The 16,016-nt window shown below is 37.9% G+C and overlaps 1 protein-coding gene across 6 annotated transcripts in view; it reads right to left on the bottom strand.

Annotated features, from left to right (window-relative positions):
* Positions 1-5,422: 5,422 nt before the first annotated feature.
* Positions 5,423-16,016, bottom strand: part of SLC24A2 (solute carrier family 24 member 2) — a 341,425-nt gene continuing 330,831 nt past the window's right edge. For all 6 annotated transcript variants that reach the window (XM_056806669.1, XM_056806671.1, XM_007498057.3 and 3 more), the window contains one exon: positions 5,423-15,910. In XM_056806669.1, the coding sequence (XP_056662647.1) occupies positions 15,661-15,910 (250 nt within the window). In that variant the 3' untranslated portion in view covers positions 5,423-15,660. The remainder of the gene's footprint in view (positions 15,911-16,016) is intronic.

Below are 16,016 nucleotides of genomic sequence, written 5' to 3'. Positions count from 1 at the left end.
TTGCCCTTTGGGCATAGTTCCACATTGCCCTCCAGAATGGTTGGATCAGTTCACAATTCCACCAGCAATGCACTAATGCCCCAACTTTGCCACATCCCCTCCAACATTCATTACTTTCCTTTGCTGTCATTTGGCTCTGTCTTGTTGTTAGGTTTGATTTTCAGTCCCCTAGGAGCATTTAGTTTGTAATTTGTATGGGAGGGTTTTCAGAGGTCCGAACGTTTGCTGCCTCTACTCCGCCATCTTGACTCCATGTTTTCCTACTTTCTAGTCTTATTTATTAATTCAATAGTTCTTTCACTTTCGATTTTATTAATTTCTCCCTTCGTTTTTAGGATCTTTAATTTAGTTTTCTTCTGGGGATTTTTAATTTGTTCACTTTCAAGTTTTTTGATTTGCATGTCCAATTCATTGACCTCTGCCCTCCCTAATTTGTTAATATTTCAACTCAAGGATATACATTTTCCCCTGAATACTGCTTTGGCTGCATTCCATTGAAAGTATGTCTCATCATTGAAATTTTCTTTAATGAAATTATTAATTATTTCTATGATTTGTTCTTTAACTAACTGATTTTGGAGAATCATATTATTTAATTTTCAATTAATTTTTGATTTGATTCTCCATGTACCCTTACTGATTATTATTTTTAGTGCATTATGATCTGAAAAGATTGCATTTATTATTTCTGCTGTTCTGTATTTGTTTGCCATGATTTTATGCCCTACTACATGGTCATTCTTTATGAATGTATCATGTGTTGCTGAAAAGAAGGTGTATTCCTTTTGGTCACTATTTATTTTTCTCCATATATCTATTAACCTAATTTTTCCAAGATTTCATTCACATCTCTTAACTCTTTCTTATTTATTTTTTGATTTGATTTATCTAAATTTGATAGTGGCAAGTTAATTTCCCCTATATATTAATATAAACAATTTGATCTTACTGAAGCCCTTAAAGAAGAAAGTTTGAATAAAATAACATTTCCCCCCTTTTCCCTCTATTTCTTATTTACCTTTTCATGTTTCTCTTGATCTTTGTGTTTGGATATCAAACTTTTCACTTAGTTCTGGTCTTTTCTTTACAAATACTTAGAAATCTTCTATTTTGTTGAATGCCCATACTTTCCCCTGGAAATATATAGTCAGTTTTATGGGTCCTATTTCCATGCTGTTGATGTTGGCATTAGGATGTTCATTTAGGGTCTATATCCCCAATCATATCCCCCTCGACCCATGTAATCAAGCACTTGTTTTTCTTTGGTGTTTTTACTCCCACAGTGGTTCCTCTGGATGTGGATAGTGTTTTTTCTCGTAGGTTCCTCCGAGTTGTTCAGGGTCATTGCATTGCCACTAATGGGGAAGTCCATTACATTTGATTATAACACAGTGTATCAGCCTCGTGTACAATGTTCTCCTGGTTCTGCTCCTTTCACTCTGCATCACTTCCTGGAGTTCCAGTTCCCATGAATTCCTCCACTTTATTATTCCTTTGAGCACAATAGTATTACATCACCAACATATACCACAATTTGTTCAGCCATTCCCCAATTGAAGGGCATCCCCTCATTTTCCATTTTTTTTTGTCACCACAAAGAGTGCAGCTTTGAATATTTTTGTACAAGTGTTTTCCCTTATTATCTCTTTGGGGTATAAATCCAGCAGTGCTGTGGCTGGATCAAAGGGCAGACAGTCTTTTATTGCCCTTTGGGCATAGTTCCAAATTGCCCTCCAGAATGGTTGGTTCAATTCACAACTCCACCAGCAATGAATTAAAGTCCTGACTTTTCCACATCCTCTCCAACATTGATTACTTTCCATAGCTGTCATGTTAGGCGATCTGTTAGGTGTGAGGTGATACCTCAGAGTTGTTTTGATTTATATCTCTCTTATTATAAGAGATTTAGAACAATTTTTGATGTGCTTATTAATGGTTTTGATTTCTTTGACTGAAAATTGTCTATTTGTGTCCCTTGCTCATTTATCAATTAGAGAATGGCTTGATGTTTTTGTACAATTGATTTAGCTCTTTGTAAATTTGAATAATTAGACCTTTGTCAGAGGTTTTTGTTATGAAGATTGTTTCCCAATTTGCTGCTTCCCTTCTAATTTTGGTTACATTGGTTTTGTCTGTACAAAATATTTTAATTTGATGTAATCAAAATTATTGATTTTACATTTTGTGATTTTTTTTCTAAGTCTTGCTTTGTTTTAAAATCTTTCCTTTCCAAAAGGTCTGACATGTATACTATTCAGTGTTCACCTAAATTACTTATAGTTTCCTTTTTTATGTTCAGGTCATTCACCCATTATGAGTTTATCTTGGTGTAGGGTGTGAGATGTTGATCCAAACCTGATCTCTTCCACATTGTCTTCCAATTTTTCCAGCAGTTTTTATCAAATCCAGGATTTTCTTAGGATTGATTTTCCACCTTTTGTCCTTCATATGGGTCACCATAATCTATGATCTCTGTTACCCCAGATTTATCTGGCCTAGTCAATATTATGCCATTAATGTAGTGGTACATATCTGCACCCTCAAGAAGAAGGGATTCTTCCATATTGTGGCCCACTATACTGTGGTAGTATAAGGGAGAGTTCATATAACCCTGGGGAAAGATGAAGAAGGTATCTTGGATTTCTTCTGAGGTGAAAGAAATCTTCTAACTAATCAAAGTTATAGGAAAAGAGAAACAAGCATCGGTAAAGTTGATAACTCCATGCCACTGCTTATTCTGGACCTGAGGTATTTGCATTACAACATTATCAAGGTCTAAAAGAGATGCCGCGATGGTTCTCATGACTTTATTCAGCCCACTCTAAGCTGGCAAGTGCCATCTGCCTTTCTCACAAACAACAACAGGGTTGTTGTAAAGGGAGATGATATAACAAAGTACTTCATCATTCTTCATCAGTTGAAAAGAAATATCTTCCCCTCCTACAGCCTCTTCCACCCTCTTCTCTGCTTGGAGGGACTTGATGATATTTGTTCTTAACTTTATGGGATAATTCAAGGTTCAGTTTGACTCTATCCATAGTAACATGCAATCAGGCTGCTGCAAGTGTCTGCATATATATGACTCCTAAGAACCCATAATAAATACCCCTTCCTCCCTCTGAATGATACAGATGGGGTAAGGACTTTAGAGTGTTCCTCAGGATTAGGTGGGGCTGAAGGGCCCCTAGGTCTGTGATGCTAATTTTTCTTACAATTTTACTAGTTTTCCTATGACCTGGCCTCATGTTTCAGGAGCCACATCCAAAACTCCCACCAGGAGATGGTGTCATTGCCCTCTGTCCCCCGAGCAGGATGGTGGGTCCTATGACTCCTCCTCTCCATTTCCCGAGTGTTATTTGTACTGACAACTGTCATTAATCAAGCCAGAACTGTCCCAAACTCTTGCTCAATGTCACCAATTGAATTGAATAGCCACGTGGTAGGGGAGAACCCATAACTACAGTCTAAAGCCATTCTGGTAGGGCTCTACTTAGAAAGTGGGATCTAATTGTTCCCAAGTTGGGGTGATTATAGAGTTTTATAGACTGGGGGGGCTATATTTATACAATCAATCAATTAAAAAACAATTATGAAGTGCCTACTATGTGTGCATACATTTCCTTTGGGAACTTCACACCCTTGTAGATCTCAATTGGGGAGCCAGTTGCTATAGGAATCCATCTTCCCAGGACTAGATTAGAATAAATTTCCATCTCACCTCAAATTGGAGGGACATTGAAAACATGTGGGTGGTACTTTTGTGTACTTGGGTGACCAAGAATTTCTTTTAAGGGAGGCAGGGACCAATCAAGTTTCAGGAAAGTCTTTATTACCTTTTAGGGAAAATGAATCTCTCTTTTGAGGAAATGGAGGAATACTGGTTCTATCACATCCAGCTTTTCAATATTTTCCCTAAAATGTGATACCCATAAATGGACACAATATTTCAGACTGGTCTGATGAAGGCAGATACAGTACAGAGGGATTCTAACCTTCTGTGTATTAAACACTGTCACACTGTTCACTGAATCCAAGATGAAATTTTTTGATTGTTATGCCATACTTGTGTATCATATTGGGCGGGCAGGTCACTCAGACCTTTATATATTGTTTCATAGAATCTAATGTTTACTCATACTTTCCCCTATCTTGTACTTATACAGTTAATTTTTTTGGAATATAAACATAGGACTCTACATTTATCCATACTAAATATTATCTTAGATTCAGTCTGTTCTCATTTGCTCCCATCTTTTTGAATCCTGATTTTATCACCCGGGGTGCTTGTTATCCTTCCCAGTTTTATATCATATGCTGAAAAGCACGTCATGCTACCTCTGCCTTCTCCTACATTATTGACAAAAATATTGCCCAGAACAGGGCCAGACCCAGAAGCCTGTGGCTGCCTCTTAGAGACTTCCTACCAAGATGACATCTTCAATAGTTCAATGGAGTTGTGATGTCAGTGATGGAGATATTTTCTCTACCATCACAGACACAACCCTATCCATGCCTTCTCATCTTAGGCGACTTGTATCTGTGTTCTTCAGTAGATTCACCAAAAAAAGATCTAGCCAACATAGTAAGGAAATTCCTCTGTTTTTTTTTCTTTTTTTAATTTGAAGGTATTAATTTGAAGTGGGATACTAATCCTCTCCACTCCATCCCTGGCTCCTATCACATGACCAAACCCATTCTTTTCTAATCATAGATTCTAGTCATTGTTCAACTTGCCATTGACTCATTAATAACTACTTTTGGGTCTATCCTAGTTCTAGTATTTTTTTTTTAGCCCTTACCTGCCATTCCAGAATCAATTCTAAGTATTGGTTCCAAGGCAGAAGAGTGGTAAGGGTTAGGCAATAGGTATTATGTGACTTGCCTAGGGTTGACCCAGCTAGGATGTGTTTGAGGCCAGATTTGAATCCAGGATCTCCCAATTCTAGGCCTGACTCTCAATACACTGAAACACCTAGCTTCCTGCTAGTTCTAGCATTTTTTTTTAAATAAGGGAATTTTATTATACTTTTGTAGAAGGGGGAAAATGTAAGGGGAAAATGCTTCAAGTTGCAAAGCAAGAATCCTGTGTACTAGATCCATCATTCCATTAGTCTGGGCCAAAAGCTGCAAATGTTTGGTGTCTCTTTATCATGAAGCATCCTAGCAGTAGAGTTGACTGGGAGAGATGAAAAAATGGTTTGCTGATAAGCTGCCCCAGAGGTCAAGTCTTTGGAATACATGACTCTTTGGATGCTGACTGCTGATATTTGGCCCAAGAGCCCCTAGTGAATCTTTGATGAGTGATGGATCCAGAGACCTTGGGTTTCCTGGCTGCTCACTTCTCTCCCACTTCCCAGGGAGTGGAGACACAAAGCTCCTGAAACATCATGTACAGATCATGCGGAAGAAGGAACTGAACAAATCACTTTAGTATTTTTATTATTATTATTTCACATTTAGAAGACTTAGTTGCATAAAGTGGCCTGTATATGAATCAGGAGTAGTAACACACAGGTGGGTGATACATTAGTGTGAAAAATGTAACAGGAACACAGTGAAATTCCCTGTATTAGAGTGAAACATGGGACAGAAACACAGTATTTCAAGTGGCTTATATACAAATGAGTATAGCTTTCATCCTATGTACAGATTCATATTTGTAGAGAACAAATACAGTGATTTTGACAGATTATCTTCCAGTGAATAATGATCAATGCTAACATGTAGGCAAGGAACATAAATTAAGGACTGCATCAAATTAATTACATCAACGGACCAATGACAAGAACTGTCACTTGAGGGAAAAGACAGATCAAAACTTTTAAAAAATAAAAGCAGAGAAATTAAACATGAAGAATTGTAAAAAGGACCTTTATAAAAATGGCAACTTGTTATTCCTAATGTACCCTAAGCTAGCCAATCAACAGGCCAATAAATCCAAGCATTATGATGCAGAGGCTAGAGGGCCAGCTATGGAGTCAGGAAGACTTGGGATCAAGTCTTGCTTCTGACACATATTGTGAGACCAGGGACAACACAGTAAACTTCTCAGTCTCCAGGCAAATGTTTAAGACATTAAGTTATGGTCAAGTTGCTCATCTGCGTCAATGAAGGGTATTTTCACATCAAGAGTTTCCTCATGTTTGTAAAATGACAGATCTAGAAGACATCTCCCTTCCAGATCTGGATCATTGTTGGAAATCCTTCCTTCCTTCCTTCCTTCCTTCCTTCCTTCCTTCCTTCCTTCCTTCCTTCCTTCCTTCCTTCCTTCCTTCCTTCCTTCCTTCCTTCCTTCCTTCCTTCCTTCCTTCCTTCCTTCCTTCCTTCCTAATTTTTTTCAATTTATAAATATTTATTAATTTGTACTTTCTCCACAGAGCAATGGTAGCATCCTACTACCTTGCTTACATTTAAGGAAATCTGTTAAGCAGGAAGGTACTTTTTGCTTTGTTTTTGGTGACTATTTGATGGGTTTGGCTGCTTTAAGAAACAAAGTAGTTTGAGCCTAAAGCTTTAATGTCTAGTAGCGGGAGTGATAATCAGCCATACATACCTATCTTAGGCTTGTTTGCAGGGTCTAGTTAGGAGACGGATACTAATAATTGAAGGGTTTACCTGTTTAAGACAGAACTGTTCTTCATGCCATAAGATAGCTCTCAATAGAGAAAAATTGTTGGTTGAAATATTCCTCATCTCCCTCTTCTTACCTTTTAAATTCAACCAACTCCTCAATTAATATAAACATTCAAAAAGGAAGGTAACTATTTAGTCACATTTACCTCTGGTCTTATGGAAGATTTCCATACTGAGTTGTGGTAGAGAATTCTGGAAAATGAGGCCAATTTATACGGGGATTGTTACTAAAGAATTACATAAAAAAGATGTGATGAGGTAGGTTTTTATTGGCCTCAGAGGTCAGAACCAGGAATAATATGTGGAAGAAGAAAAGATTCAAATTTAGGAAAAACTTGCTAACAATTCACACTGTCCAAAAGTGGAATGGGCTGTCTAGACTAGACAGGTGGTGACTTCCCTCTCTTCGGAGCTTTTAATGTGGAGGCTGCATGATCACTTATTGGGTATATTACAGAGTGGGCATTCCTTTGGGCTATTCATTGGACTAGAATAGTTCATGGCTGAAATACCCTCCAATTCAAATTCTTTGTTCTGTGAAATGGGTATTTTTGGTTAACACAAAATACTTTTTTTCTTTGTTGGGATAATATGGGGGTTCATGTGTCTGGGATGAGTGGGAGGATAGTCTAAACTTTAATATTCTATCACTCATAATTAATCATATCCAGTACAATTCATCACACACCTGGCATTTAGGGGGATGTCAGTAGTATATTTTCTTAGAAATCAGCTTGTAATCATGTACTCATAAGTAAGGTCCATAAATAAGAGTTAATATTTATATAGTATTTTTGGAGGTTTGCAAAGATTTAATTATACCTAAGTGTGTGAGTGAATATATTTATATATAATTTGATCCTCACAGCTACCTTGTGAGGTAGAAGCAATTATTATCCCCATTCCATAGATGAGAAAACTGAAGCTGAGAGAATTTAAGTGCCTTGCCCAGGATCACATAGCTTGTAAATGTCTGTGTCGGTTCAAACTCAGGCCTTCCTGATTCCAAGTCCTGTACTTTACCCATTATGCCACCTAGACAATACCCAACTAATATTAGACACCAAGAGACAGTGATAAATCAAAATGACTATTTGCCATTTTATATAAAGGAACTTTTTAGACTTAAACTACATCAATATATGGATAGATTTATTACTTTAAATTTCCTTGGCAAAAATTTCAATCTGATGCCTCATCATGGCATGAAGGTGAACCCTGGGTTCTTGAAGACCATGCCAGAGGACATAAGATTTGACAGTTTCTTTACCAAACTGGAAAGGCTTTAAGTATGGTCTGGGTGATGGATCCTCTTTCTATGGTTGTAGGACCTGTTTAGTTAAGATTGGAGAGGTTCATCACCAAAGCACTGGTTACCAGGTAATAATAACAACGATTATTACGTTGGCAACAGTAGCTCAGAAAGAACACCTCTAAGGCATGGAAGGGGTATGATCTACATCAGTGGAAAGGAGACTCCTGCTGATGTAAACATAGATCTTTTCACATGTTTCTCTATGTTTGGTAATTTGCCCATTCCTTTACTCATACTCTTATACCTTGCTTGAAAGATCATGGATTAAGTTGAATTTTTTTAATTGAAAAATCTCAAAACCTTTAAGAGAATGTGTGATTTAAAGGAACTGGGCAATGGTTTCTTTTGTAACAATTAAAAATGCTTTGGTAAAGTGAAGAATCATCTCTGATTTTTTCTATTTTGTAAGTTGATTTTCATATAGAGTTCTCCAAAAATGGGATATGTTTTAATTGCCGTTATACTGTAGTTAAAAGCATTAAAAAACAACAGAAAAGACATATCTTAGTTTACAACATTTACTATGAAACAAGTAACTGATAGATTATTTAATTGAACACCTACATTCAAAACACCTGAATATTTGAATTATTGGTATTTTTATGGCTTCAATTAAGACAGCTATGTCTCATGGAGTAATATAAAGTTCAATATTACAAATAATTAAAAACCTCAAAGGCATTTGCATTCCTCTGATTTCTTCTAATAATGGAAAGAATTTAGGATTTATCCAAACTATATGGAAATCCCAAATCCATATAGCAATATACATGTGTTTATATCTTAATATCTATAGAATTAGTGTGTTGGGAGATTTGTTTTTCCTTCCCTCCCATTCTCTTTTCATTGCATCATTAAAAGTAAAATCTTCTGCTTTACATTTGTTGGTAGTTTTTTAAAATTGAATTTCATTGTAAAGCTTTGTCACAACATTTTAATTGAAAAAAGAATAATGTGGCAGGATACAAGAACCAATTGCTGATCTTCTGTTGAACCAAGAGTCATTTTCTATTCTTTTCATGACCTCACCCTCATCAACCAGCATATGATTCATATCAACCCAACCACAATAGTGGCATCATGAACACTCTGAAATTAATGCCCTGAAATTATAGTGATGGACTAGATGCCCTCTGAGTTTACAGTTGTCTGACATTTGAGTTGAATCTATGAAAACAACAGATTATATTAAAAAAGTGATAAGATTTAATGCAAACAGTCATCTTTGTTTTCTTGCTTGTTGAAATGGCAAAGCTGAAATGCCCCTGAAGCATCTTGTGGGGTCCCCAAATGGTTCCAGCCTTCTTTCACTGCATCCTCTGACTTATAAGGTTTCATATGCATGTAATCATCAGCCTAGTAGGAACTCAACAAATATTAATTGAATGAATGGAAATTCCTATTATTTTGACTACTCTTAGGCTTTGTTACCATGCTACAGTTAGAGTTAATGCCATGGAACCAGAAAATCAAGTCAACAAATGTTTATCAAACACCTCCTATATTTGGAGCATGACAAAGTTATTTTGGTATTTTCCTAATTGAATTTTATCAAATGAGGCTCAACATGCCCCACCTTGTATTGAATTTTGTTTTAAGGAAATTTCAGCACAATTCAATTCAATCACTTCAATTCAATTTCACAGACATTTATTCAGCTCTACATGCAAGACCCCACTGTGCTGAGCACTATAATAGCAATAATAGGAATAGAGTGCAATTTTCTGAAACAATGGGTAAATCCTGAAGCATGGAAGATTCTGAAAAGTCTAAGAAAAACTATAAAATGATAAAAAAAGAAAAAGGTCTAGATGGAGCCAGGGTTAATTAGGAAAAATGGACAGTTAATGTGCAATGAGGTGCATTTAAAAATGTTTGAATTAAAACATTTAAAAGTCCACCTCTTCACCATTCTATTCTCTAATGCTTATATCCATTTATTTTGTGATAAGTTGAATACTCAATAGGGACAGCTCACATGGTATGGAGGTGGTTGTGAGTAATTTTCAAACTTTGAATCAGGTACCTAATTTCTTTGTCCTAGATCTAGGCTCAGGAATAAAGGCTAAAGAAACTAGGAAGATTAAATATGAAGGAAGGGAGGATGAAGAGTGATATAGTTTTGACTTAAAAATTCATTAAGGGCAATGATAGAAAATGGTCTCACTATTCTTCATCATTTCTCAAGACAGAATAAAGGGCAAAGAGACTTGAGTTGTGGCATGAAGAATTTAGGTTCTGGCCCCAGAATGGGAGAGACTGTAGAATTTTCTTGCTGGGAATCTTTTTGAAAAGGATATATATGGCTGGCTTGGCTTGGCTTGGCTTGATTTAGGAGTGGTCCTGCCCTGAAATTATAGTGATAGACTAAGTGTCCTCTGAGGTTACTACTGCTTGACCTTTGAGTTGAGCCTATGAAAACAACAAGTTAAATCAAAGTTGCACACACGTAGCAAGAATGAGATGCCAAACCTTGAGCAGGTAATTTCTCCTATTTCATGCATGGTTGGCCCTCCTGGGCATTTGTAGGAGAAATTCATGCACACAGGGCATGCAGACTAAATGAAATACCAACTGCCCCCAGTGTTCAGTGAAAGCATTTTATTCAACACATTCATCATTTTCTTTGTGATTTCTGAAAAAATAGGATCTCACGCATATGTCAAAGCTCTCTTTGGCTTAGTCATGAGAAGAGCTGGGCCGACAGTTTCCTTAGCTGCTCACTGGTCAGGAATAGGCTTAGAGCATAGAAATGAAAATTCTATCGATTTTTGTCGACTTACAATCAATCAGCCATGTAATAAAAGGCAATTTCTTAGTTTTCCCGAAATCTGTTCAGGTTTTCTAATCAATCAATGCATTGGTTCAATCCACTTTCTACTTTAGTTAATGAACAGCTGCTTTGACAAGAGCAGCCAGATGCAAAGATATATATTTGATGGCTCAATATTATTCTCTATGAAAATACTTCCCTACCCGATTGCTATGACAGAACACTTTTTGTTTCTAAAGTAGCAATATATATATATATATATCATTCTCCCCTCCCACCCTCCCACCCCCACGTGCCAAAGAATGGCTATTGAGCAAATTCAATGAGAAATAAGGAGTAGCTAAAACTGGATCTTTATGGAATTGAGGCTAGTCATCATATAGCTATTCTCCTTAGGCTGTATAATGTGGTGATCATAATAGTGAACACAGGACTTGATGGAGATGGCCTAAATATACATGCTTGTCTATAAAATCATAGGCATGCCTACTGTACTTCTCTGAAATGTCTTGATGATGGCTGTCCCTGTTCTGTACAATTACAACTGCCATTAGTGGCAGTAAGATGGAAATATGAGTGTGTAGAGAGTATTGTGTATGCTGTATTTTACAGCCTATGCAAGCTGTAGGGGCAATGGGAAACATACAAAGATTCACAGGCAGACAGATGCATACATAGACAGGTAGATTAAAGGGGATTAGATTCAGAACTCTCGTTTTTCCTCTCTAAGGATCTAGTTACTATATTTCTTATTGCAGACTCCATTTCAGTTTTGATGCATGAATCTCCTTTTTCCCATCCACTTTTCAACATTTAGAAGATGGGATATACAGCAAGCATGCACGTGAGGGTCCTCTTCTGAACCAGAGAGCAAAATCAGGACCCTGGGACATCACTCTAGGAAGCTCTTGTGTAGAGAGGGGGCTAAGGTGAAGGAAGAACATATAAATAGGAGAAGGGAAGAACCCACAGCAATAAGAGGTAGGAGGTTGCCTGGGCTAGTTTCCAATAGTGAGTTGGTGAGACAATGGAAAGAGCCTTGGTTGTGGAGTCAGAGACTGTTGGTTCAAGTACCACCTCTATTGCATCACCTCAGTGGCCTTTGGTAATTCACTTTATAATCCTGGACCTCAGTTTCCTTAGGTGAAAAATGAGGGGATTGAATTACTGGCTTCCAAGGTCTCTTCTACTTTTAAATCTACAACCTTGAATGAGAGATGGGAGTTTGAGTGAATTAATAAGTGGTAATCAAGGGGGATCCAAAGCATGAAGTTTCTGAGGGGCATCTAGGTGGCATTGTGGAGAGAGCACTGAACCCAGAATCAGGAAGATCTGACTTCAAATCCACCTTCAGACATCCATTAGTTTTGTGACCCTGGGCATGCCATTTAACCTCAGTTTCCCCATCTGTAAAATGGAGTTAATAGTACCTATCTTTCAGGGTTGTTGAGAAGATCAAATGAGATCATATTTATAAAGTGCTTTGCAAGCATTAAAGTGGTATATGAATGCTAGCTATTTTTATTTCTCCTGTAACTTTTGGAAGAGACCTACTGCTCATGTAAGGATTAGTCAATCATCTAAATACTTTCCCCCAATAAATTGAATCTGTGAGGGATCCAATATTCTGTGGGGTAAAAACAAATAACCCACTATTGCATTTAATGCTTCCTTAACTATGTGGATAGAGGTAATCAGATTTCACTCATGAGGCCCAAAAGAATAGGGTGAAAGAGCAAGAAGAGAATGTATAGTTGTATAGCCTACAGAAAAAGTACACACACATATATGTATATATATATATAACCCCAAATATATGGACACAGAGGACTCAGTATGGTCTAGTTAGAAGGTTAGAAAGGTGTCAGGATGTTATGAGTTCAAGTCCTGCCTGGAATATATACTAGCTTTGTGACTTTGTGACTATTTCCTAGTGTTTCAGGTAGTCCTCTAAGACTCTACGTTATAACTAAGTTGTTGTTGAATTAATGGAGGGAGTTCCCTATAATCATTAAGTCATGTGTCTAGGTTATCATTCTTCCCTCTCCTCCCCTAGTCTTCTCCCTCTTCCATTCAGGTATCAATGATTTATTCTGGGGACTCTAATCCATGTGTGTATGCCTATGGATTGGTGTGTGTGTGTGTGTGTGTGTGTGTGTGTGTGTGTGTGTGTGTGCGTGCACACGCGTGCCTTTTTTGTAATTTTGGAGGATCATAGATTTAGAGCTAGGAGGAGGACCTTATGGACCATGAAGTCCAATTCCTTAATTATATGGATGAGGAAAATGAGGCTCAGAAAAGCTAAGGGACTTGCTCTGGGTCATACAGCTAGCTAGGTAGTGTCTGAGAGAATATTCAAACTTCAAGTACTCTTTCTATGAGGCCACTCAATTGCCTCATTGTGGAAATTATCAGCCCTTGACCAGTGTGGGTTTGTAGCTGTGTTTGCCATTTATGGCCCTAGAGAATGGCCAAGCGGCGCTAAGGGCTTACATGATTTTTCCATGGTCGCAGAGTTAGCATATATTTCAAGAAGGAGTTGAATCCAGGTTTTATCGACTCCAATGCTGACTCTCTAATTACTGCAGCATACTGTCATTACAGAAAAACTCCTTCTAGGGAACCATGACTTTTGGTCCCTGGTTGAGTTTATGGGAATGTTTATCATCAGCTGAAGTCAGTCTTTTCTAAACCACGTGGCATATTTTAGAATCAAGCACCTTAGAAAGGCATGCATGAAAGGAGCCAATTGAGGGTAGATAGTGATATGGAAGATAGGTGAAAGTCAGCTCATGTGGAGGGCCCCGTTTATACTTGTTTGGGGTACCTCGCACTGTGGTTTCTATTTTATTCTTCATTTTTGTGGTAGGAATCCTAATTTAGGAGCGTGAATTTTCTTATTTTTTTTTATGATAGTTTTGTCAGGAACTGCCTGTCAGTGAGGAGCCTATTCGAATGCTGGGTAGTTACTGTGGAGTACTAACATCGATTTGGGATTAGTGGCTCTCCTCTCCTCTGTCTTATCAGTAGACCTTGTATACATTTCAACAACAAAAAACTGTTGATACCAGTGATACAACGTAATGAGCTCCAATGGCTATGTGATTCCCCAATTATATGACATGACATATAGAGCGCGATATCTATCCAATAGAGAGACCCAATAGGATGAAGAAAGAATATTGGGGTACCCTAAATTCAGATTTTTAAAAATTTCTTTTGTTGCAATTACAATTCTGAAGATATTAAACACTTGCTTTTCTTGTTTGCCAATTGTCTTTTTTGGGGGTGAGTTAACCGTGTTGGTTAGCTTTTTTCTCTGCTCTAATAAAAAGATGCAGAATCACACCAGGAATAGATTAGAGATGGATAGGTATTGAATGAAATATGATGGGTTGCCTGTGTGACATAGAGAAAATACACGTGACAAGAGCCTTAGAGCAATCAGCTCCAGAAAGAGCATGGAGAAATTGTCATGTGTAGCCCTTAGCAATCTATCTTCTTTACAAGTAGGGTGCATGCCAGTGGGGCATCATGGGTTGCTCTGATGCTTAGAAAATGCAGAAACAGGGACATGCATGACCTTTAACCAAATTCTGATCTGAAACAAGCCCTACATTTGGCCCAGCACAGAGTAACTCAGAAGGCAGAGACACGTCACTGTAGGATGATGCTAAACTTTGATACTATTTTCTCAAGTATCTCCACACAGCTCTACCCCTAATCTGTATTTATCTCCTGATGCTATATCTCTATGAGAGGACTTTTCTGGGCCCTAAAGTTATCTATTCTCACACTTAAAGGATTTTAATGGAACTTTGTGCCCAAAGAGATCTCTCTCAGGATGATAATTCATCCCATAAAGCTTCACTTCTTGAAACTAGGTAGAGATCTGAGGGTACCAGAAAAGTGGTCGAGATAACAATCACAGCTCAAATATATTTTTTTTCTTTTCATGATGATAATGATGGCAGGAGCATTAGAACGACAGGGGTACAGTTTATATAGTCTTGCTGTTTTAGGAATAAAGCTAGTTGATTTAGCAGTCATATAGTCTACTTGCATGCTGGAGTGATATGAGGAGAACCTTCCTTTTCATTCCCCTCTCCGAAAGGTTGGTTTGGGTTTTACAGCTAAGTGGTCTGAGGAACCTTGTGGGTTCCAGACTCACTGCCCATGCAGACTGGCTTTTCTGACTTCTCAGTCCAGTTTGTAGGAGCTTTGGGGGGCACCTACAGGGTGGTGCAATCTTTATGAAATACAACATCGGTGCTCTCCACTGAGCAATTCCAAGTTTCCAAAACCTTTCCATTTCAAGAGTCTGGTTCTAGGGAAGGCAATCCTTCCTTTGTCCAGCCCTAATTCTACTGGATGATGCTTTCCAACAAAGCCAGACTGAAAGGTGGTACCTCTCCTCAAATAGGTACTAAACAGATACTAGAGCTATCCCTGAAATGATACATATTTATACGTATATATATATATATTTCTTCTTCCTTTGTGTGTATATAAGCATACATTAATATATATGTATGGAAAGAGAGGTGCAATACATAGAAACAGTTGGTTTGTATATGTATATATATATATATGTATATATGTATACATATAGCTGACATTATAGCTCATGTTGTTATAACTTTATGTACCTCCGACCAGCGAGGAGTACTACCTGTCAGTGGCGAGTGGAGAGTGGCCACAAATGACCACCCTTGTCTCTTCTGTGTGGCTGTAACAGTCAATGACGTTGGCAGCAGCACATGAAGTGAACTTGGAATTCATCCCTCCTTAAGCCAAGGAGATAAGCTTTACAAAAATATAGGACTGTGTGCTAGCTGCCTCTTCTTTAGGGGGTTAGAGGATCTGGGCTGAGAGAGGATAGGGATAGGGGACCTTCTGTTGCTGTCTCAATTATTTATTTAAGAAATGGCTTTTCCAGCTATATTGAGACAGGGCACATGATAATTCTGTCCTCTAGGAGGACACTGACTACCAGGAATCCAAAGTACAGACCAAACATGGTAAATCCCAGGATTTTGTTCATCCTCCATTTGCAGAGAGCGATGGAGATGATGACAAAGAGCAGCATGATGAAGAGGAGAACGATGGCACAGAAGAGACCATTGCTGCTGACCGTCACTGGCTGGAATCTGTGAATAGTGGCATATAAGAGCCAGGGCAGTGGGAGTCTAGGAGGAAACAGAAGCAGAGACAAGAAGGTAGGGAAGGAGAGAGGCAACTAGTGATCAAATATGTTCTAAGAGACATTTAAAAGAAATGACGAGTTTTATAAGC

The sequence above is a fragment of the Monodelphis domestica genome, chromosome 7 (genome assembly GCF_027887165.1).
Source record: "Monodelphis domestica isolate mMonDom1 chromosome 7, mMonDom1.pri, whole genome shotgun sequence".
NCBI classification, from domain to species: domain Eukaryota; kingdom Metazoa; phylum Chordata; class Mammalia; order Didelphimorphia; family Didelphidae; genus Monodelphis; species Monodelphis domestica.
The sequence above is the reverse complement of the archived record's forward strand: the minus strand, read 5'-3'. Positions and strand labels throughout refer to the sequence as shown.